The following is a 25,762-nucleotide window of genomic DNA, read 5'->3' as shown; positions in this document are numbered from 1 at the left end:
TTTAAGCCCTACACAGATGTTACCTTCGTTTTCATGAAGAGGATGAATTTTTATTATCACCGTCACCTCTCATAAAAGTAAAATTAATTTAAATCCCGGGTCGAGCGAGTTCATTATATACTTGGATCACGTGCGTCATATAACTATAATAAACTATAGCTATGTACAATATCTAATAATAGTTTTATTTAATTTGAGTAATCAGTCCACTTGTTATCAGTTCTTAATGAATTATTTTTTATTTTTTTTTCTCCCTTGTTAGCGAAGACGAACGAGGTACTTTCATGTGGTAGAGATTTTATGAAATGTAGGCAACGATCCAAATTAATGGCATCATTAATATTGTACGACTAATTTTAATGCTCAAGTAGAAACAAAATTAGTGTCATTTATCTAAAGGGGTGTAAAATTTTGGAGGGAAATTAATTTTCTAAAAATATGTGCAAAATCAATTTTGCTGTAAAAGAAGATGATTATTTTCACAAAGGAAGTTTATTTCTAAATTATAGACATATCAAAGAATTTCTTACTTTTTGTAGAGAAAAAATTTTCCATTAAACTTTAAAATTAAATTAGAAGACTATACTACTTCCTCGTCGGAAAAGTTTTACAGCAAAAAATAATTGTAATTTTCATTTCGTTCTTTATATTTTTTAGAAATGATTTTAATTATTGGAAAGTGAAGAAAAAAGTTGAAACACTTTTTCTTTATGGTTTGTAATTTTTCTGTAATTTGCAAGAAATTATGCTCGGTTGTACAAGAAATTGTGACTCTAGTATTTGTGTAAGTAGAATTGAATAAGCGTCATAAAATAAAAAGAATTGTTCGGAAACCGCAGCCGCGTGAGGTGCACAAGAGAAAAAGTTTTCTAGCAACAAAAAAAAGAGAGAAAAAATAAAATAAAAAGAGTAGACAAATTAGAGTAGCAGAGCGTGCAAGAATGCAAGACAACAAACGCGTATAGGACGGACCTTGTCTCGTATATACATCACTGTCCGCTATACTTTTTTGGGTTTAGCGCCTTCCGGGATTTTTCTTTATGCTTTAGCCAACAACGGTGACGTCGACATGGCGTTGTTGTAAATTAGTTGCAAAGATAAAATAAAGCTATAGCAATTATAGTCGGTTAGCAGATTTTTCTCGAAAAAAGAAAAATGATAAAGAGTTAAAATAGAAGGGAGAGAACCGTTGGGTGTATAAAATAGACGGCGGTTCACCAAAGCCAGCTGCACCTAAAACTGTGAAAAATATTGTCGAAATATGCTAAGAGAAGCCTTTTCGCGATCTTAGCATAACAATGTTCTCTCTGAACATTCGCTGGGAAAATCTTGAATATGCACGAGTCAGGACATTCTGCGGCGGAAACGTAATCTCCGTTTCAAATATTCAACGGCTAGGTAAAGATATTTTACCCTTTTATATATATTGCTCAATTTGTTTTTATCAAATTTTGATCGATCCACAAAAAATACCTTTTTTACAAAAAAGAGTTTTCCCATGAGGAAGCAAAAAAAATTGTACGACAAAAAAACTAAATATTTACATTAAAATAATAATTCAGAGAATGACGCATTGAATATTTAAAATTATTTTGTTTCCCTATCAACGATGACCCCGATATTAACACTATATATTCAATATCACCAGAGGCACTTTATTTAATTAAATATTTCACTGAAAAATATTTAATTAATTTTACTTATTTTCCAATTGATGTCCATATAATCAGTATTTGGGTTGCTCGCAAATGAATGACAAATGTTTTTAAAATATTAAAAATTAATTCAAAAGTGTACGTGTGACCTTAAATCAAGGTTTTGTATCATGATACAAAATTTACATTACAATTATGCTTCGGAGAATAAAAAAATAACATTCATTTATCAGATAATTTCGAACAAATATTAATTTAATATTCTCAATGTCATTAAAAAATAAAAGATTACAAATTTCGAGAAAACATATTTTAGTATTTATACAAAATTACACAAAATTATCTTCTATGTGTTTGCCAAATACTTTCATAGCTTCAAAGATTTCCGAACCGATTTCTTCTATTTTGTTCTCAGATATAACAAAATCAAGACTTGGTAATTCGATACAGTAGCTAAAACTCGATTTTGCTGTTGCTAAAAACCAGTCTATACTTGTACCGGGAGCAATATCTGGAACAGAAAAATTTTTTGGACAAATTCTTTGGAATTTTGAAAAATTTGTTCAACAATTTTTATTTGTTCGACTTACAATAAATTTCATTAACTGTTCCTACGGTGTAATTACTTCCATTATAAGAATATATGGCACTTGAAACTCTGTCGGCTAAATTTAACTGCAAAAGGGATTATCATTACTATTAAATTAATTTTTCTTGAATAATACGGTATTTTGTTTGATAGTTTTATTGCACTTACCATTTTTGAATAATCCGGATGATATTCTTTAGTAAATGACCAGGGTATAACTACGTGCTAAAACAATTTCGTGAGTACAGTAAAACCTGTCTGAATGCAACTCGATTTTTAAATTTTATTAGTAAAAAAATAATTCTTAAAATGTTGTTTTATAATTAAATTTTGTAATATTTTTGCAATTCTCTAGAACTGAGTGAAAATAATTCTTGTTGGACATTTTTTAATGCAAAAATTTTTTTAAAATAGAGTTGCATTCCGAAAGGATCGACTGTAAATGTTATTAATTCCAGAGTTCCTAACTGTAGTATTTTGGAACCCAATGTCTGTTATTTTTTGTAAATATTTTTGGGTACTTTGTTTTTGGTTTTTTTTCAATTTTTCGACCACTTTTATTGAGATATCAAAAAATCTAGTCTCATGAAAATTATTAACATACCTTATTATTTTGACTAGTGGCGTGTAAATCAATAAATAGTTTAATTGTTCCATTTTTTGATAAAGCAAAGTCACGCAAATTTCTTGTTTCTACTTCAGAAAATGCTTCGTCGCCAGGATAAGTATTGTCGCAAGGATTTTCGGAAATTCTCGCATAAAGTTCCGTGGGTTCTAATTGAATAAATAAAATAAGTAAATAAGATAATCAATAATAAATAATGATAACAAAATTTTAATATCCATTTTTGTTTAGAAGTTTCCTAGAAGTTTAGAAGTTTCTTTTTTTTCACCTTTCCATTTGTAATCGTAGTTTCTATTTCCATCGACACCTTTACAGGTAGTAAGAGAATTATCAGATCGTGTCTTCCTCCACAGACGATACTAAAAATTAGAAATTAATCTAATCAGTATTTTGTGAAATAATAGTTCGAAAAGAAATATTGTTGCTTACCTCGCTGTGGGAAAATTCATAACCATCCGGATTCATTGAAGGGAAGATGTACCAATCGATATTTTTATAAAGATGTTTGTTCTCGTCTTTTAAAAGTTGTTGAATTACAAAGAGTGCAGTTGTTATAGAGATCCATTCGCGAGCATGAATCCCAGCGTCGATTAAAATTGCAGGTTTCGTTTCGTTTCCGTCATTATTTGAAATTTTAACACCGTACATTTTTCGGTCCTCAAAGGTTGTGCCTATGTCGAGTAAAGTTGCATCGGGATATTTTAGGCTAATTTTATGAAGATAGCTGTTAATCTGAAATAGATAAAAAAAAAGTTGTATGGTTACAATAGGTACAATAGGTAAAGTTTGTAAAGATGAGAGTATTTAATATTTTTGCAGAAAGGAAAATTTTTCAAATAGGAACATTTTTGCAGAAAGAATTAGGTCCATATAGAAATGCTGCAATACTCACTAGATAGTGTCGGGGAAAGTGATCAAATGAATATGGTAATTTGTAATTAGTGGGACTTCGTCGACGCCTTCTGGGTATGTTCCGTTCTTCTTTGACTAGTTGTTGAACATCTTCTATATAAACTTTATACTCGATATCATGTAATTCAAGTAGCCTTTTGAATTCATCGATTTTACCCGCTGTGATTGCAACTTCAACATGCTGTCGGGTAATTGTCATAAAATCAAAATCTCTATCTGCTTGAAATTCAAGTACAAGTGACAGTTTCTCGTCAGTGTCACATGTTATCGAAAGCCATTGCATTCTGTGGTAATTAAATTAAATTCTCAATTCTTTTTTCCCACAGCATCTACACAAAAAAAACTTGGTCTCATTTTTGTTGCATCTCATTTTGAGTACTACTCAATTTGAACAAATAACTAACTTCAAGTTGCTCAAAATGAGTATTACCTGTCGATAAACATTTTCAAAATATTGGGTTGGTAACACTTGCAGTTTTGTCATTTTGTGATATTTCATATATTTACTGTGAAAAATATTAATTTTCATTAATTTTAAATTATTTTTATGTCTCTTTATTTAAAAATCAATTTATTAATTAAAAATTAACTTAATTAAAGGAAACTACACATAACAGGATGAATAAATTTTTAAACTTAGCGCCATTTAATTGAAGTAAGTTGTGTGAAATCAGATTGGCACTACTGGTATGCAGGCCTGCTGGTATGTCAACAAACATTTATAACCTAAAAATTTGCTTGTCTTTCTTGAAAAATTGTAGGAAAAATATATGTGAAATAAATATTACATAATATTTGTTACGTCATTTACGCACAGTTAATTAATATATTTTATATTTTTATTGGGTTATTCATTATTTAATGTTTTATACTCATAATGAATATGATTGGTCTCATTATGAGTAATTTTTATGTAAGCTCAAAATGAGACAAGGAGTCTCATTTTTGTTGCAACTCATTTTGAGTATCGTACGCTACTCATTTTGAGACTAAGTTTTTTCTGTGTAAACCTACAGCAATTTTCAAAAATTTGCAACAATATTCCTGTTGTTATCGATTAGTAACTTTTTTGACTGGAACAGTTCAGGAAAATAATACTCAACTTTTAGCTTTGTCTTAAAATAAAATTTAATTTTTGAATAAAACTGAAAGTTTAAAAGCTGTAGTATGCTGTAGGTGTATTAATTATTTGTTCAAAAAGATAAATTTTCAACTTACCCTTTTGTTGACGGTATATATTCAGTTGTTACAAGAACAAAACACGAGGCAAAAAAAATTGAGACACACAAATTCATTATTTAGTAAATTTTATTGTTATGCGTATTGAAAATGTTTTCTCTACAGACTTAGAAGTTGTTATGAATATAAAATTTAGTTTTTATACTACTTATCTAATCGTGAGCAAACTATTGGCTAATGTTTTTTTATCGCCATGCTCATGACTACAAACATCTGTTTATGCTTTAGTCAACATCCACAGATATTAATTGATCAACGAGAGGCGTATTTAAAAAAATCAGGAACGAACGTAGAATTCTAGAGAACCCGGTCTTGAAATAGGAATTCATAAAGATTCGTTACTTTTGTATCTAAATATAGCTAATAACGGGTTTTTTATCTATTCTGAATTTTCATCTCCACTTTCTTTTTGTGTTGTCTGTCCATACTTGATGCCTACTTCGGCAAACTTGGCAAACACTTTGAGAGCTGCAAATATTTCTTTACCAACAGATTTAATTTTTGTTGAATTTGTGACAAATGAACTTCCGGGAAGTTCTATGGAAAATGATAGTTGAGCACCACCCATAGCCATCATCCAGTCATCACTCCCTCCTGACGAAGGATCTAAATAATTATTTTCCCATTACGTTAAAATTAGGTTCTTTATTCATCTAATCTATTGAATCTGATTTGAAGATACCTACAAAGTAAAGTACTGGAACTGCCAATAATGTACTGGGTTCCGTAAATATTGGCTAGTGCATCAGCTGCCTCTTGACCTACTTTTCTCTAAAGTGAAGAATAAAATCTTTAAAATTTGGATTTTTAGAACTGTATTAATCTTGAGATATAACTATAAATGGTGGCCACTATAATAATGGCCACCATTTATTTTTATGATTCTTTTTATCAAATTGACTTCTTATTTAATTTTTTTTAACAATTGCTTTCAAGAATCTTAATCTGTATTTTTAAATACTTCCACTGGTTCGAGCCCTGGGATTATAAAAAATAGAATTATTTCTAATTATTATTTAATTCTTCATTACTCACAAGTATTGGTTCATTTTGAGGAAGCTTTTCAGTATAACCCCAAGGATGTCGAAAATACTATATAGTAAAGAAATATAGAAATTAAAAAATATTTCACGAGAATGTTCGATTTTCGAAAAATTACCTGACCGTAAGAGTGCATGGATATATAAACTTTGATATTCTTATTACTGCCTTGTATAAAATTTCGAAAATTTCGAGTTTCAGGTTCTGAGAATGATTTACTTCCTGCGTATATTGCATCACATGGTTCACTCGAAGCGCCAGTTTCTAAAATATAATTCAAACCCATTTGCTAATAGATACATTCACAATGGCTAAAAAGAACCCAATAAAAAAAACCTCCAATAAATTTTAAAAATCCAATAGAATGTATTTACCCATCCACATAAAATCGAAATTTTTATTCGCATCAACACCTCTACAAATCGAACCTCTAGTTTTCGATCTTGTTTTCTTCCAAAGGCGATTCTGCAAAAATAATTAACTAGTACAGAAATTGAAATATTTTTCAATAAATACAAATATAGTCTTTTTCCCTTTCTTTTTACTTTAGTGTGTGAAAATTCGTAACCATCGGGATTTAGCAATGGAATAATATACCAATCGACGTTTCTATAAAGTTGTTTGTTATTGAGTTGCACGAGTTCATTAATGGCGAAAAGCGCAGTGACAGGTGCAATCCATTCTCGCCCATGAATTCCAGCATCAATTACAATCGAAGGTTTATTTCTTCCACCTGATGAAATTTTCACACCATACATTTTACGTTTCTCTGTAGATAAGCCAAGATCCAATAAAGTCACATCCTTATTTCTCATTGATACAGAATCTAAAAAATTATTTATCTGCAAACAGATTCGAATTTAAAGTTCGCAATTTAAAATGCGCAAATTTATCTACGAGGTTTTTTTAAAAATTTAAAAAAAACTCACTGTTTGATAGCGTGGAAAATAATTAAAGGAAAATGTTGTATTAAACATTCGACCATGATTATTATCTTTTGGTTCAAATTCTTGTTGTGCGGCATATTCAACAGCAACGATTTTTTCCATATCTTTAATAAACACTCGATATTCGATATGATGTGTTTCGAGTACTTTTTTGAAATTAGGCACTTTACTAGCTTTCACTAGAACTTCAACAGTGATTTGCGGAAAGCGGGCAATTCTCATAAAATCGAAACCCTTCTGCTTCTGATATCGTAAAACTAATTTCAATTTTTCCTCACTATCGCATTCAATTGAAATACCTTGCATTCTGTAATTGAAACAAAAGAAGGCCACTTTAATAAATTTTCTATTCAAAAATAGAAAATAAAAAATAAACAAAAAAATTTCAAGAATTAAAGTAAGTACTTAAAAAATTTTATGATAATTTTTGAAAATAATTGAATTCCTGCTAAAAATTTTGTTATTTTTGAAAATAATTGAATGTCTGTGAGGAATTTTATAAAAAAAATAAAATAATCGAATTCCTGCGAAGAATTTTGATATTTACAATGATAATTGAATTCTTGTCAATTTTATTAAAATTTTTGGAAATAATTGAATTTCGGAGAAGAAATTAATTATTTCTAAAAATAATTAAAAGTTTCACAAGAATTTTTGAACATAATTGACAATCATTATATTGAGAAAAATTTTTTAAAATAATTGAAATTTTGCCAATAATTATTGCAAAGAAATTTTTAAAAAATTGTAAATAATTGAATCCCTGTGAAATTTTTAATATTGTATGAAAATAATTAAATGTTTGCGTAGAAATTTTTCAAAATTTTTTTAAATAATTGAATTTTTTGGAAAATTTTATTAAAATAATAGATATTGGAAATGATTTAATTGAGGAAAATTTTTAAAAATAATTGAAATTTTGCCGAGAATTTTATTATTCTTAAAAATAATTAAATTCCCGATAATTTTAATTTGCAAACCTTTTCAAAATTCATTTATTGTTAAAAATTCAAGCTATAATGCTTTTAATATTGTGAAGAATTTTATGAAAACTTTAAAAAATAACTGAATTCCTTCAAAAAATGTTGATATTTTTTAAAAGAATTGAATTTTTGCGAAGAATTCTGTTATTTATGTAAAGATAATTGAATTTTTTCCAAGAACTTTATTTAAAAGTTTTGAAAAAAATTGAATTTCGGCGAAGAATTTTTAAAAATTTTTGAAAATAATTGAATTCATGATAAAAATTTTATTATTTATGAAAATAATTGAATTTCTTTGAAGAAAGTAAAAATATTTTTAAATAATTGAATACCTACTAAGAATTTTGTTCTTTATGAAAATAATTGAATTCATACGAAGAATTTTGTTATTTATAAAGATAATTGAATTCTTGTCAAAAACTTTATTTAAAAGTTTTAAAAATAATAGAATTTTTGCGAAGAATTTTGTGATAATTTTTGAAAATAATTGAATTCCCGATAAATTTTTTGTTTACGTATACATTTTTTAAATAACATTTTTTTTTTTGAATAATTGAATTTTTTGGAAAATTTTACTAAAATAGCAGATATTGAATTGAGGGAAATTTTTGAAAATAATTGAAATTTTTGAAAGGAATAGAATTTCGGAGAAGAAATTAATTATTTCTAAAGATAATTGAAATTTTGACAAGAATTTTTGAAAAATTCTTAATCATAATTGAAAATTATTAAATTGAGGAAATTGTTTGAAAATAATTGAAATTTTGCCAATTGTTGCGATGAAATTTTTGAAAAAATTGGTAAATAATTGAATTCCTGTGAAATTTTTATTATTTTATGAAAATAAAATTGTAGGAATTATTATTTTTAGGAATGAAATAAAAACGAAATTAAAAATTCTAGAAATAGAAATCTCTGGGAACGAAATGAATTCTAGGAATTATTTCAATTATCTTTTTTTTACGAAACTTTGAATTTGTTTTTTTTTATGATAAAATATAAAAAAAATTACTCACCCTTTTAGGCATGACAAATATTTATCACTTTTTACAGCGTGTATTAAAAAAGCGGCAATTAAAAGAAAATGCATTTCCATTGTAAATATTTTTTTAATTAAAAAGTACCTATTAAATAGTTATTATTATTTTTTGAAGCCGAGAGCAATCTATTTTCTCATGTCAATATATTGAGGTATTCATTTTATTTTAGTTTTTCATTTCGTATTTGTCCGTTTAAAAGGAGAAAATGAAACATTTTGTGGAAACAAGGAAATACGCTCCAAAGCACTAGATTAAGTGTTACAGATGGATGATTTATACTTTTCTGATAATTCACTTTTATAATTAAATTTTTTATGCATTTCAAATATGCAATAAAAAAAGTGTTGTATTAATAGATTGTTGGAAGTAAAATCGTATATTTAATTTTTTGATAACATTATTATTATTTTTCTAATTTTAGTGCCTTTTTCAAAAATATTTTTTTATTTGCTAAAATTTGTTCTTTTGTTTGGAAGAATATTTGTCATCGCTAATTTAAATACCAAATGTGTAAATTAATCTAATTATAGAAATAATGCTTTTCGTGTTAAAAAAGTGGAACTATTTAATTAACAAGATAAATTCTATATATATATATATATATATATATATATATATATATATATATATATAATCGGCTTGTGAAATTTAAATTCATTGAATCTAAATATTCTGGGAATATTATTATCTGGAATACAGTTAAACATTAAACAGTGAAACTTAACGATTCACTGAATCATGATATGTATTATGAGTAGATATTTGTTTATATGGATAATAGTTGAATTATTCATAAATTATTATGAGAAAAATTTATGTTTTTTTTTCAAATTGTACAAATAACTTTTTTATCTCGCTGGGGAAAAATATAGTAATAGAATTTTACTGCAAAGTCCTATTAGGAGAGGATTAAAGTTTAGTTTTATATAAAATCATTTTTATTTCTTCGTAAATCTTACTAGGCGCATTATTTTACCTTCTGCTGATGCAATATGTTTCGGTTTTTTTTCCTCACTTTTTGCTCAGATGTTGCAGGTGAATTTTTTCCATGAAAAATAATATTCCTGTAAATATGAAACTATGAAAAATGTGAATATGGATAATGTTGAAATTGACGTCAGGTTCTTTAATCTTAACACCAGAGGGAGAAAAAGTGTGTGGAACGAAGTATGCCATTAACATGGTAATAATATTGCCTGGAAGCTGTGAATGAAAGACTTCACTGAGTTGATTGACTTTTTAGAAAAGAGAAAATCATATTAGTAAAAGAAATTTTTTTTAAGTGTAAGTTCTTCTGGAATTTGGAAAATTTTAAAAATGTTACAAATGATTGCAGAAATTCAATTATTTTCAAAAGTAATAAAATTCTTCGCAAAAATTCAATTATGTTTAAAAATTTTTTTACAATCTCGTCAAAATTCTAATTAAATTCTTTTGCAGAATTACTTGAAAATTTTTGAAAATAATTGACTTTCTACGACGAATTAAATGTTATTTATGAAAATATTTGAATTATTGCAACGAATTTTATTATATTACGAAATAATTGAATGTTTCTTAAAAACGAATTCTTTCCTCAAGTTTTAATAAAATTTTTTAAAATAATAATTGCATTTTTTAAGGAGTTTATTTAAAATTGTATTAAAAATATTTAAAATTCTGCTATGAAAATAATTGAATTCCTAAATAAAATTTTATTGTTTATGAAAATAATTGAATGTTTTCGTAGAATTGTATCAAACAATTTTTTAAAATATTTTATTCTTCTGATAAATTTTATGAAAATAATGAAAATTAAAAATTATTGAATTGCGAAAAACTTTTGAAAATAATTGAAATTTTGCAAAGAGTTTTATTTAAATTTTTGAAAATAATTGAATTTTTGGCGTAAAATTTTGCTGTTTGTAAAGATAATTGAATTCTTGAAGTTAAAATTTTTTAAAATAAATTAATTTCTTTGAAGAATTTTATTACTTTTGAAAATAATTTAATTCTTTAAAAGAACATTGTTACTTATGAAAAATTTATGAATTATGAATTATGAAAAACTTATGAAAAATTTTTTGAAAATAATTGATTTTCTGCGACGAATTAAATGTTATTTATGGAAATATTTCAATTATTGCAACGGTTTTTATTCTTTTATTGAATAATTGAATGTTTCTTAAAATTGAATTCTGTTATTTATGAAAAGATAAGTGACTTCTTTCCAGTAACTTTATTTGAAAGTTTTGAAAATAATTGGATTTCTGCGAAGAATTTTATGAAATTTTTGAAAATAGTTTGAATTTCCGATAAAAATTTCGTTATTTTTGAAAATAATTGAATTTCTGCGAAGAATTTTGTAAAAAAATTGAATTCTTTGAAGAATTTTTCTACTTTTGAAAATACTTGAATTCTTCCGATGAATATCGTTATTTATGAAAACAATTGAATTTTGTAAAGAATTTTATTCCCTGACCAATTCTACTTTTCCTGACTTTTCCCTAAATTCCCTGATTTCCCTGACCTGTGATAACCCTGATTTTATATTTTTTACGTAAATATACAAAAAACGATTTTAAAAAAAATTATCTCTAAAACTAGATAAATTTTTAGATAAAAAAAGTAAATTGAAATATGAATCGTGTCAACAAGATTCATGGTTTTTTCCCTCCTGTTGCTTTCTTACATCTCCAGTGAGATGTTTTGCGCTACTATCATTCACTATAAACATCCTCGAGGCAGTAAGTACGTTTGTTGGTTCAATTTAAAGCAAGTTTTTATTCATTTGCAGCTCATCTGGGAATAACCTCTTTATTATTCGCTTCGTCCTCAGTTTCCGAGACCAATTTCAAATCCCTCACATAACTATAAAATTCCCATGGAATAATGCTGTGAATGTTTTTGCTACTAGAAATTAATTACAAATGCTATTAGAACTTGGCGAATTCTATAAATTTCATTGGGAATTATACGTATTTTGTGGAATTAAATAATTTTATTTCTTCATTATATAGGAGAGGAGAAAACTATTACGAAACTGTAATTATATGAAAGTAAATTAATATTATTTCCGCAGTTATAAAATGAAACAAAATCCGATAAAAGAAAGAATTATTTCTTTCAGAAGAAAAATATTTACGACATTCATTAAAAATAAAAAAGTTTTCTTAACACAATAATGGATATATTACGATCTGAATGGAATTTTAATATAAAACTTATTTTGTCGTTAGCGTGGATAAAAATTTTTTTTCACTTAACCTCCTATAAAAATGAATATAAAAAAAAATTCTACGTTAAAAAAAGGTTTTTACTCTAACCCTGAAAATTCATCACGAAAATTGTTTTCCTCTTATGAAACTAAAATTTAATTAATAAGAGTAATTAAAATTTCAAACCCATGTAAAGTTGAAACATTTTAGACATATTCGAAATGAGAATAAACCATTAGGAATTTTTTTTTTTGTTTATATACACGCGCTGATGTGTTTTTTAATTAAATTTAATTTCAAGGTAGAAAGCATTTAAATCAATTATATTTTTGGTTAGCAAAATAATAATTTTTTAAAATGAAAGAAATATAGAATGAAATACTCCCTTTAATTCAGAACGCTCTGTTTTTATTCTCTCTGGAATACTCGGTCATAACGAAGGACGCGGAGCATTTTAATTATCCAGTGTTGCACTATTCCAACAAAAGAGAGTATTAGTATATATGGAGTATGAAAAAAAAATTTGTTTACTTCTTAAAAAAGCGCTTAACCGTATATCGAATAATGATAATTTCACTTTAAGGACTTTGTCATTTTTACAAAAAAAAATTTTCCAAAAAAATTTGAGATTAAAAATTTTCTACAAAAAAATATGAGATTAAAAATTTATTTATCCAGAAAAAGTGAATTTTTTTTTAATGAAAACTTTTATACTTGAAAAGCTCTTTTGGTTTTTAATTTAAAAAAAAAAACTTTATAGAGAACAATTTTTAATTGTTAAACGTGAAAAATATTTTTATCTACATTTTTGAATTATATTATTAATTTTTCTCTTGTCTTGTTACTAGATTTTTAACATTTTTCGTTTTAAAAATTAATTTTACCATAACAAAAGGTAATTTAAATTCAAAAATGTGGAAGTAATGGTCGAATTCATAAAATAAATTTTCTGCTCATCATGCATTTAGCAATTCTTTCATATAGTGACAATGTCCTTTTATTATTTTTGAGTGCAGGACGAAAAAAAAGAATTCATTTATTCTCATGTACGAATATGGTCTAGGGCTTTTAATAATCGCATTACAATAATTACATTCCAGAAATTGCATAATTTCAAGATGAAAAAAATTTAGATACATTTAAATGATAGAGAGCTTTTAAAAATGATAGAGCGTAATTTTTTTCAGTAGAAATATATTTTCACATCATATAGAGATACGGAATGTATGAATTAAACAACTATCAATAAAATAAATATTGAAATAAATAAATGTTGGAAAACACATTCAAAAAGGCTAGACAGAGAGACCCGAGAAATTTACATTAAATGAAAATTGTTGTTAAAATTTCAGTTGAGGGGTATTTTATTATGAGAGATGGGAACGTTAATAACCACTGAGATTTGGATGTTATTTAGTAAAGGGAGAAATAATTTCCAAGTGTAATTAGATATTCACCACTCGAGAATGAAACGTTTTTCCGGTAATAGTATGAGAATTATTAATCATCAGCAATTTATCTTCTGTAAGCCTCGTTTTTTTTTTTTTTTTTTTTTTTTTTTTTTGACGAGGCGTTATTTTCCTTTATGTATCTTTTTATTTATGAAAAGATCTTCATACTATATGATGAATAAATATCGTAATTTTCTCGTTGCCTTAAATTAATTCCTAGCATTTATTAATTTCTAATCTGAAGATAAGGATATATTTAATCTTCTGACATTGTTTTTTTCGTGCACCATCACCGTTAACAATGAATTTTAATATTTTTTGTCAATAATTTTCAAGTTATTTGCTTCCTTATTAAAACAAATTCCAGGGCTCGAATCAGTAAAAGTATTTTTTTGGACTTTACTGACCAATTTTATGAAATTTTTGAAAATAATTGAATTCACGATAAAAATTTCGTTATTTTTAAGAATAATTGAATTTCTACGAAGAATTTTGATATTTATAATGATAATTGGATTTTTAACAAGAATTGTATTACAATTTTTAAAAATAATTGAATTTTCTTCAAGAATTTTGTAAGAAAAATTTAAATAATTGAATACTTACTCAAAATTTTGTTCTTTATGAAAATAATTGAATTGAAAATAATTGAATTCTTACGAAGAATTTTGTTATTTATAAAGAAAACTTTCTTTCGCAATATGATTGACAAAAAAATAAAAAAATACTTTAATTAGTAAATACGAAATAACAAATAGTAAATGGTTAATAATGTCCCGTATATACCTCATTTCATTCCTTATCTTAAAGCATAGTGACTTAGGCTTTTATAAAAATTCACTGTTGTTTCAAGTCCAACATTTTCTTTGCCTCAAAACAAACAATCTCATTCTTTTACCTCCTCTGCAAACTCCTACATGTTTTTCTTCAGTTTTTCTGAAAGAAGCGTAAAAAAGTCATAGACACACCCACGCAAAGAGAGAAACAACAGAGAATAAAAAACAGACCACAGAGATCATGTTATAGTTTCGTAATCCTAAAAATATATGGGGAAAAACCCTGTTTTTTTGCCATTCTAAACCAAGATTTCCGAGAAAAAGTAAAATATGTGTGATGTGTAAAAAAAAGTATGAAAGCTGAACTAAATGCATAAATGAAAAAAAAAAGTTTTATGCATGGGTCTCGAAGACAAGGTGTTGAGTGTCAGAATATATTTTTTTTTCTTTCTTTCTTTCATTTCAGTAGGTGGATTCACATCACGCCTACCTTCTCAAGTTCGTCTTCTTTTTTCTTCGGAAAAGCTCCAAGCTCCTTTTTTCATTCTTTAGATCTTTTCTTTAAGAGAAATTGCTATTTTCATTTTCCACTTTCTTCATGTTTTGTAAGACGTTGTCATTAAAAATTCCATCAGTTCTCTGCGCTTCCTTTTTTCTCACATATATTTCGCGTAGAATTTTTTCATTCATAGAGATTTGAAAAAAGTTAATGATATGAACTTGATGAAGATAGTGTAACGTATTTTTATAGAATTTACAATTATTGAAACTATATTTTTTATATGTGAAAATAAATTCGATTTCGATTTTCGTTTTTATTTTCCGAAAAATTCAAATCATAGCATATTTGTGAAAATTACATAGATTTTCTATATTTATCTAAATTCTGGTTTTACTCTTCTTTGGAGATAAAATATATCCTAGTTTTAGACTTTATGTGGAAAATTTAATGAGATGTACACATACATATTACGTAAAGTTATTTCCCCTTGATGTTTGGAAGCTAAAATAAAATTTGTATTTTCATGATGAAATTTCGTCTACACACCCCCTTTTATATCCTGGTTATGGGAAAATCCATCTCTTATCAGCTGTTTTACGCTCTGAAAGATGAATTTCCTCGTTCATGGTGCATGCCACTTGTAACATATGCGTTTAGAGTAAAAAAAAATAAAATAAACAAAAGTGATGTAAATTTATGTAAAAAGCTCTGAAACATGATCGATTGAATAAATGTTTTTCACAAAACAATGCTTAAAATTGTTTAAACCATCTTTTTAGAATATATTTGTATATTTTAAAATAAATTTTAATTAACATTCAATTGATTTTCCTGAATCACAAACGAATTACAATCTCATTATCGCCGAATTACGCGCGTTCAACAAATTGTTTTCTCATTTTACGTTTAATTATCGTAAATGAGATTCTTAATTGAGAAACATGTTGTTCAATTAATATTAATTTGTTTGTAATTTACTTAATGTTGTGAGACTGGAATAACAAAACATAATCTTTATTGTAATTTTTGGGGTTTCTTTAAGAAAGACTATTGTCTTATTTTACTGAATTTAAAGTTTCTAAGATAACGAATTTTTAGAATAGTATAAAACGCAATTTTTTCGATTTTCATAGTATAAAAAGTATAACTATAGACAAGTCTTTTAAAAATTATTTTCATATTGTTGTTGGGTCCAACACCTTTCAGAATGTATCCAATGAATTCGAAGAACCGATCTAATCAGAAAAGACCCCAAAAACCCTGAAAGAAAACTTAAAGTGAAAATTCCTATTGCGAATGAAAGAAAAAAAAGGAAAACAATTTAATGACGAATGAGAAGTGCATAATGAGCAAGCACTTTGCGTCAAGTCTCTTTCTCTCTCATCCAAAAGTCGGTTGTAGTCGAAAGTAGGTGGGCATCAATATTCACAGGAAGTAACGTCAATTTCATTCTGCGCTGTCGCGTCAAGTCTCTTACTATCCTCTCTTCCGTTCCGATCTCAGCCCAACACAATGCCCGTGATAATCAACTGCTCGGCTGCTTTAACAGATAGCACTCGGCATATATTAATTATTATGGCGCTCTCGAACGATGTACTCGCATAAATTGCAATCCCACGTGACATCTCAGCAGTCTAGCCAAGCGTGCGAATGAGTATCGCATTCATGCGAGACCGTGAATAACGATAAACATCGAGATCAGTATAGTGCGATCGAAGGCGATTGGCCAGCCGCCCAAAATACCAACCTATGAATTATTAAAGTACCCCATTTTCAGCTGTGTGAACACCATCTAGTCTCGTACAATGTAGAGCAGTTACTATCCTTGTTTTTAAAACCAAATCTCCTGGAAAATTTCTGTTTTATTACCTAGATACAGTTTCCAACTATGATAATTTGGCTTGTCTCTATATAATTATTTTACTAAAATTTTTGGAATATCAAAAAACTAAAGAATTTTTATTTTATCAGGCTTAGCCTCATGATGATACTAACAAACCAAACCATCATTATATCGTACTCTTCTGTTGATTTTTTTTTAATGGAAGTAGATTAAATTACATCTAATGAAACAAAATATGATCGTTTCTAAATAATAGGTTGTGGATTACAAACAAATTTATACTTTCGAGAGAGAGAGAGAGAAAAAACACTTTGTCAGGAAGAAAATAAATGAGTTACATACAGAGTTCGTCTGTATATAAAATAATCTTTATTTATTGAGAATCAAATGCAACGTGAAATAATTCTATTCGATTCAATGAAATTTCCCTACATTCAAGCATGTTTAAATCATCTCCACTGAATAGAACTAATTCAATGTAAATATTCTAGGCATTTCAACTGAATTCAAAGTAACAACATTCTCCCTTGATTTTAGCGGACTTGAACTAAATCTGAACTGAATAAATTTTCAAAATAAAGTTATACGCATATACCTGGTTGAAAGCTGTGAAAATATGTACAGTTTTGGATAACCAACAACTATAGAAGTAAAATTGCAAAATAAGGGTATTCGTCAAAGTAACGAATCATAAAATTACACTGTTTTTACTAAAAAAAACCACTTTCAGGGTTGTTACACGTCAGTAAAATCAGGGAAATCAGGGAAAAGTCAAGGATTTTTATAAAAAGTACTGGAAAAAATTAAATTTTTAGAATTTATGAGAAAATTCGGAATTTTTGTGTTTTTTTTTGTTTGCCTCATAAACTATGAAATTGACAAAAATTCTAATACAAAACCTTTAATTTTTACTATTTTTGACAATAATTTCTTTTTAAATAACTTAATTCTTGAAGAACTGTCATAAAATTATTGCTTATAAATTATATAGTAAATAATTTTACTTAAAAATTTCAAAATTAATTGGATTTCAAAAGAGTTGCGTTTCCAATCTTCATAAATAGATGAACTTCAAAGGTTTCAATTTGAAATTTCAGAAAATATCAATTTTTAATAAATTTTAAATTTTAAATAGGAATTTTAAGAACAACTGATTACAGAAATTTAATTATTTTCAAAAGTGATAAATTTCTTCGCTTAATTGCAATTATGTTCAAAAAAATTTTTAAATTCTCGTCAAAATTTCAATTATCTTTATAAATAATAAAATTCTTCTCCGAAATTTAATTATTTTCAAAAAATTTAATAAAATTCTTGACAAAATTTCAATTATCTAAAATTTTCCTCATTTCAATTACTTTTAATATCTACTATTTTAATAAAATTTTCCAAAAGAATAAAATTCAATTATTTAAACCAAATTTTAATAAAAATTTCACAGGAATTCAATTACTTGTCAATTTTTTTTTATAAATTTCTTCGCACCAATTCAATTATTTCGAAAAATTTAATTAAAACTCTTTTAAAAATTCTATTATTTAAAAACATTTTGACAAAATTGTTTACAAGATTTAGTTAATAAAATTGCAATTTAAAAAAAAAATTTCCTATACAATTCAATTATTTTCAATACAATTCTTCTTAAGAATTTAATTATTTTTATAAATAATAAAATTTTTCTCGAGAATTCAATTATTTTAAAAAATATTGTTAAAATGGTTTATAAATATAAAAAATTATAAAAAAGTTGATCATAGAATACAATTATTTTCGTAAAATACAAAACACTTTTCCTAGGAATACAATTATTGTCAAAAATGTTTGTAAAAATCTTTGAAACAATTCAATTATTTGCGTAAAAAATAAAATTCTTCTAAGCAATTCAATTATTTCAGAAATTTTAATAAAATTCTTCCCAAGAATTCAATTCTTTTCAAAAATAAAATTTTTCACAGCAATTCAATTATTTAAAAAAATTTAACAAAATTCTTTGTTAGATTTCAATTATTTTCAATTTTTGTAAATGTAAGATGTAATTTAATTATTTTCAAAAAGTTTTAAAAAATTCTGAGAAATTCAATTATTTAAAAAAATTTCAATAAAATTCTTCCCAAGAATTCAATTCTTTTCAGAAATAAAACTTTTCACAGGAATTCAATTATTTAAAAAAAAGTTGATAAAATTCTTCTTTAGATTTCAATTATTTTCAATTTTTGTAAATGTAAGATGTAATTTAATTATTTTCAAAAAGTTTTAAAAAATTCTGAGAAATTCAATTATTTAAAAAAATTTCAATAAAATTCTTCCCAAGAAATAAAATTTTTCACAGGAATTCAATTATTTAAAAAAATTTAATAAAATTCTTTGTTGGATTTCAATTATTTTCAATTTTTGTAAATGTAAGATGTAATTTAATTATTTTCAAAAAGTTTTAAAAAATTCTGAGAAATTCAATTATTTAAAAAAATTTCAATAATATTCTTTCCAAGAATTCAATTCTTTTCAGAAATAAAACTTTTCACAGGAATTCAATTATTTAAAAAAAAGTTGATAAAATTCTTCTTTAGATTTCAATTATTTTCAATTTTTGTAAATGTAAGATGTAATTTAATTATTTTCAAAAAGTTTTAAAAAATTCTGAGAAATTCAATTATTTAAAAAAATTTCAATAAAATTCTTCCCAAGAAATCAATTCTTTTCAGAAATAAAATTTTTCACAGGAATTCAATTATTTAAAAAAATTTAATAAAATTCTTTGTTAGATTTCAATTATTTTCAATTTTTGTAAATGTAGGATGTAATTTAATTATTTTCAAAAAGTTTTAAAAAATTTTGAGAAATTCAATTATTTAAAAAAAAGTTGATAAAATTCTTTAGATTTCAATTATTTTCAATTTTTTAATAAAATTTAATTATTTTCAAAAAGTTTAAAAAAAATTTTCCATTTTTTATGGAGAAAAGAATAAATGACTATAATGTGAAATATTTGGGAACGAAATTGGGACAGGAACGAGCTTGATTGGAAGATCTCGAATCGTTCAATAGGTTGACTTTATTACCACGACGTGAGTTCATTATATACGGTGGCTTTTCGGTGCAGAGATTGGAATAGGGTTAGTAGATAGAAGGTATTTGAATATTGTTGCGTGACCGTAATGGACCTTGGTGTTTACACATGCGTTCGTTGTTCGTAAATGCTTCGTCCTTCGTCTAGTAAGTTATGTATACAAGTATGCGAGTGGAACTAAATAACTGCTTTTGTGGATATTGACAGTACCTGCGGTAAACCTTGCATCGTTTTTGATGTTGCTAATAAACTTGAGAATTGAGAATCAAAAATTGCAACCAGGAACAGTATGTACAGTCACTGCTACAAAGTTGTTTTTTTTGTAGTGTAAAAAATGTTGTGTTTTGGATTATGTTACAACAGTCAGGGAAAAGGTTGTCTAGAATGTAACCAAAAATATTCCTAAATCTTTCAGTATGAATAGTAGGTAAAAACAATAAGGATAGAATTGTATTTGGTTAATAGTGTGCAGCATTTGAAATAATTGTGAAAAAGAAAATCACCTGTTAAAAAGAATCCCTTTCGTGTTCTATTTTTTCTATCCGATAATGCTTTCACTTGTTCTTTAATCTTTTATCTTTCCAAACGGAAAATAGAAGGAGGCGGAACTCGTTTGCAGGAAAAGGAATTTAGCGGATTCAGTACCGCCTTGACGATTGCTCGAACGTGCATGATGATACGAGATGTTCAGAGGGTTTACAGTACCATAGTGTAGGATTCCTAATGGTCAGCACTAAAACTTACCAGTCGATTTCACAGTGCCGTACAATTGTAATTAAATTCGGCCTAAAGCACCAGTTTCTCGAAACCATTTAAGTCAGACGAATAGCATTAATTTTTATGTTAATTCACACACCAGCCATTTCAAAGCATACTATCTCATAAAAATTCGAATTGCTAGTTGAAAAGTATTTTTATCCATTTTTTTTTTCCTATTGAAAAATAAAAAAGAAACAAGCTTTTTTCTAATAGGAAAATAAAAAAAGTTTTAACTCTAGGTTTTAACTCTTAATGTAAATTGTCAGTGAATTTAATTACTCAACGGAAAATAAGGTTACCGAAAAAAAAGTAGAACAGTTACAGTAGAGAATTTCAAAGGATAATTGATTTAATTTGTACTTTATAAAAGGTACGCTTTACTTTTACTTGTTCTAACTTTACTGGAATGTATGCAATGTAATACCTAAAGCTGTCATAATCTGGAAATAGATTATAATTGAAATACGTTTCCATAGCTAGGATTTTCATTATGAGTACATGCAGCAACGTACATGAATAAATTCCTAAGTAACAAGTGTTATGACTCGAAAGCCAAGTGGACTTTATTTAAATATTTCCTTTTATACTTTATCAGAAATTATTCCTTAATAATTACAAATTATCAAAGTTGAAAATATATTCCAGATTCTAAGATTAAGATAGTTTTTTTTATATTTATATATTCCAGAGAAAAAAATAAGTTAGGATTTGAAATGGAAACATATTCACTGGATTTGAAGACGATTTGTAGAGTGGATGTAGTAGTAGCAGGAGACATTGAGTAAAATGCCCAAGATGTCAAGAATGTCATTGACCATTCGCCACGGTAACTTGAAGACTTCGGCATTTTAGTTTCCGGATCATCTCTGGCAATTTTCACAGTCGAGGAATGAAAGGTAACTGTCAGAAATGGAATTGCCATTGGATTTTGCAGATCTCCATAACAGAATGCCATTCATTTTATCCTTGAAGTAGTCGCACGAGTATTCCGAGTGCTCTGACCAATCGTATGAAAAATTACATTGAGTCAGCTGGCAGTCATCGTTTCCTTTCACAAGTATAACCGTATCTCATTTTTCATTCAGTTTGTTTTCAATCGATCTCCTTTCTTTTTCTCCCTATCGCACATTTTCTGATCAATCTCACGATTAAGAGAACAAGGTAAAAACGAAAAATAATAATTCTTTTCTTCACATTCACACACTGTAAAGTGGAAATTTTTATCCATTTTATTTTTAGAGTGAAATTAGTTCCATGCAGTTCCATGAAAAGTTAAGGCAAACATTTCAGTGGAGTAGTCAAGGTTTAATCAGACACCATGTAAAACAATAAGTGACTTAGTATTTAATAATTATAATAAACATTTTTAATAATAATAAAATAATAAAATTCAGGATTGCCACGAAACCTAAAAAAGCTAGAAATGTCAGGGAATTTTTATAAACCTTGAAAAAACTTAAAAAAGTTAGGGAATTTAGATAGAAATTACTTAAATATTTCAAAATTAATTTAATTTTAAAAGAGTTGCGTTTACAATTTTCATAAGTAGATGAACTTCAAAAGGTTTTAATTTGGAATTTTGGAAAATTTCAATTTTAAATGTATTTCTTTAGAAATCTTAAAGAACGTAGACTTCTGATTCTAATTATCTTTATATAAATATAATAAAATTTGTCTCCAAAATTCAATTATTTTAAAAAATTTAAATAAAATTCTTGTCAAAATTTTAATTATTTTCAAAAACTTTCTTTAATTCAATGATTTTTAATATATTTACTACTTTAATAAAATTTTACAAAACAATTCAATTATTTAAAAAGGAATTTTAATAAAATTCGTCTCAAGAATTCAATTATTTTCAAAAGTAATATAATTCTTCTCAGAAATTCAATTATATTCAAAAATTTACAAAAATTCTCGACAAAACTTCAATTATCTTTATAAATAATAAGATTTTTCTTCGAAATTAAATTATTTTCAAAAATTTAAATAAAATTCTTGTCAAAATTTTAATTATTTTCAAAAACTTTTCTCAATTTAATGATTTTTAATATAACTACTACTTAAATAAAATTTCCCAAAAGAATTTAATTATTTAAACAAAATTTTAATAAAATTCTACGCAAACATTTAATTATGTTCATAAAATAATACAAATTTCACAGGAATTTAATTATTTACAAAAACTCTTATTAAATTCTTTGGAGAAATTCAATTATTTGTAATACAATTTTAATCAAATTTGACGAAAAAAGAAATCATTTTTGAAAATTTTATTAAAATTTGTCAAGATACTTTTAATAAACAATTCTGTAAAATTGATTTTTTTCCAAAAGTTTAATTAAATTTTTTTTTTTAATTATTTGAAGTTTTTATTTTCTACTGTATATTTAATTGAAGAATTTCCGAATAATTGAAATTTCACGTAAAATTGAATTGTAAACAAATTAATTTAAAAATTCTCAAAGATCTTTGTCAGAAATTATTAAAAAATAATTGTTAGAAAGAATTTTAATTAAAAATTCTATAAATGAATAATTGAATCGAAATGATAAAAATATTTTCGAAAAAGCTACAGTAACAATATTCTTATAATATAAAATAATTATTTTAACAAGTTTTAATTATTATAAAAGATGAAGAAATCGATCCTGTAAGTCGTAAAAGTAAAAAAAGTAAAAGTATTAAAGTATAAAAACTAAAAAGTATAGGAGTCAGTAAAAAAATATGCAGTTAAAAAAATAAATTCAATAAAAATAATGTATCAAAGGAAGCGAATTATTAAATTTTTTTTGAAATATTGGATTTAATATAAATTTTTTAAATTTCAAATATTTTACATATTTAAATGATGTTATTTTATTTCACACACACACGCACACAAAGATATAGTATAACATAAAAGCATATTTTTTTAAATAAATTCGAATACCATTCGTTGTTAATCTAAAATCAATTTTAAATTCACTGGCTTTCAGTTGTAAAATGTTTCCACTCTTGATATTGATTTCTCTTTTTACCTGCATTTAAATCTACACGCATTCCCTTTTTAGAAGAGGATATAATTTTTAAGAGCCCTTTTAAATTCGTAAAACAGTTATAGATTGCAAAATATCCCTTTACATTCAACAAAAAACGTAAAATATTCATATTGTATATATATATATATATATATATATATACATTTTTTTTGTAGAGATTTATTCTTTTCAAGAGAGAACATAATCTTCCATTTTCTAGCTTAATGAAACTGTTATATAAAACTTTTAACTGTTTATAATTATTACTACCATTTCGATATTAAAATTGATATTAAAATTGATATTCCATTGATATTTAAATTTCATTACTGTATTTAAATTTTTTTTATCTACAGTATTAAAATTAAATGGGATAAAAAAAATAAAAATTCAAGTTTAATGGATCTCTATAGTTTTCATTTATTCTCGATTTTCTGGCAAATGTGCAAATTAAATTTTGTAAATCTTCCAAGAAAGAAGCATGAATATCGATATTATATTCTGTGAACAATCCTTAGTTTCGGTTGAGTCAGCTAAAATTTTTGCAGCCTAAAAAGAAGAAGAAGAAAAATGAAAGAACATGAGATTGGGAAAATGGAAGAAAATTGGCTTCGAGGATTCTTTCTCTGCTTTTCTTCCATTCTCTGGGAAAAGTGGAATGAATTCCACGATAGCTGCTCGGAGGAAATTAATATTGGGAATTTTATCGTTGGGAATTATCGCAATGGTGGTTCTCGCGCAGCAAAAGCTTCTTTATCTGTGATGAAAGCTCAATTTTTGCCTGTCCATGGCCCCCAATGGTGTGTATATAGTATAACGGGTGTCTTACTATTTTTATAATTATTTGAGAAATTACTATGAATTTTATTACTTTAAATGAGGTTATTTTATTTCAATAATTTATTTTTGTTTACTTCAGGATCAACTAATTAAATAAAACACACGTTACTTTGTTGTTTGAATTAATGCCCGAACGCCAGAGATATTTTATGGAAAAATATTCAAACCTAAAATTTATTTAATTTTACGCTAGCTCAATCTTTTCAAGGAGAGCGCGGGGTAAGAGAAATCACCAGTTAGTTTGTTTTAGTTTTTGATTTAATCACAAGAAATTACAGGTCCAGACGGGACCTGTTCAAAAGTTACAAAAATGACATGTCGTGAAACAAAGGAAATTGATACAAATTAATTCTGAGCGATTAATCGTCAGGAGACAACACATCAACACTTTCGAGACTCACCGGAGATACGCCGACGTCCCCTCATTGTCCCACGGCTCATTATCACCAGGAAAGAGTGCACAATTAGATAAAATTTTAATCATTATAAGAACGTGGTCTACTGCGACCTGTCAATACAACGACAAAAACGAGAATCAATTAAATGGCCGACGGGGACGCCGAAGTCGACGCGCATCTCCACTTCGTGGTGAGTCCCACGCGCACTTGTTACATAGATTTTCCGATGGTAATCGATGCGCGCCAGTCAGTAATTAGGTAAATTACCGACTGTCGAGAAGAGTTCATAAAAGTTCGTTTAGTCTCCGCGAGGGGCACTGCGCGACGACGTCCGGTTAGCAAGATGGCTGCAGCCAGTGTTATGACAGCTGATGTCCTCGCCGATGGACTTCCTCTTTCTGTCACTTCGTATGACCGGTATTTATTTCCAGTAATAAATACGAAGTAATCTCTCGGCAGTAATCCAGATGTTTGGTAATTCCGAAACTCGCAATGACATGAAATGATAAATCGAGTATCAACTTCTATTGTTTAAATATCATTGTGTTGACCAGTGATCTGACTGTTCGCTATTTTACAGGTTTGATACAATAATTTAACAAAGTGGATTAATAAGAGAATATTTCTCGGAAGGAGAAAATAATGGTGGATTCTCAATTTGACGTGAATAAGAAAAAGGTTAAAAGTCAATTAATGACAAGAATTATTAATTTGTACGCGGCAAATAAAATGCCGCGTTACAACTCCCTCCTGCCAAGGGTGAACCTGGGGGGGGGCTTGAAGGCGAACCGATGAGCTCTCTTTAACGAGTTATCTCTGTCAGATTACCGATCGATCACAATAGTCATCAGATTTAATGTTAGAATTATATATTTTTC

General features: G+C 26.5%; 3 protein-coding genes across 3 annotated transcripts in view; 1 reads left to right on the top strand and 2 right to left on the bottom strand.

Annotated features, from left to right (window-relative positions):
• Window positions 1–25,762, top strand: part of LOC122506841 (TWiK family of potassium channels protein 18-like) — a 140,114-nt gene that overhangs the window by 78,972 nt on the left and 35,380 nt on the right. The window lies entirely within an intron of this gene.
• On the bottom strand, window positions 1,881–5,155 carry LOC122506844 (carboxypeptidase B-like). Its single transcript, XM_043619204.1, has 8 exons — window positions 5,000–5,155; window positions 3,762–4,065; window positions 3,299–3,601; window positions 3,138–3,228; window positions 2,849–3,018; window positions 2,413–2,469; window positions 2,246–2,330; window positions 1,881–2,166 (listed from the first exon to the last, which is right to left on the bottom strand). The coding sequence occupies exons 1-8, from the start codon at window positions 5,074–5,076 to the stop codon at window positions 1,985–1,987; spliced, it is 1,269 nt and encodes a 422-aa protein (XP_043475139.1). The 5' UTR covers window positions 5,077–5,155; the 3' UTR covers window positions 1,881–1,984.
• LOC122506842 (carboxypeptidase B-like) lies at window positions 5,362–24,997 on the bottom strand. Its single transcript, XM_043619203.1, has 8 exons — window positions 24,888–24,997; window positions 6,991–7,315; window positions 6,607–6,903; window positions 6,436–6,526; window positions 6,180–6,325; window positions 6,056–6,112; window positions 5,707–5,791; window positions 5,362–5,626 (listed from the first exon to the last, which is right to left on the bottom strand). Exons 1-8 carry the CDS (start codon window positions 24,968–24,970, stop codon window positions 5,400–5,402), a joined length of 1,311 nt encoding a protein of 436 aa, XP_043475138.1. The 5' UTR covers window positions 24,971–24,997; the 3' UTR covers window positions 5,362–5,399.

Source organism: Leptopilina heterotoma, unplaced genomic scaffold (genome assembly GCF_015476425.1).
Source record: "Leptopilina heterotoma isolate Lh14 unplaced genomic scaffold, ASM1547642v1 Lhet_44, whole genome shotgun sequence".
NCBI lineage: Eukaryota > Metazoa > Arthropoda > Insecta > Hymenoptera > Figitidae > Leptopilina > Leptopilina heterotoma.
This window is presented reverse-complemented; position numbering and strand designations above follow the sequence as displayed.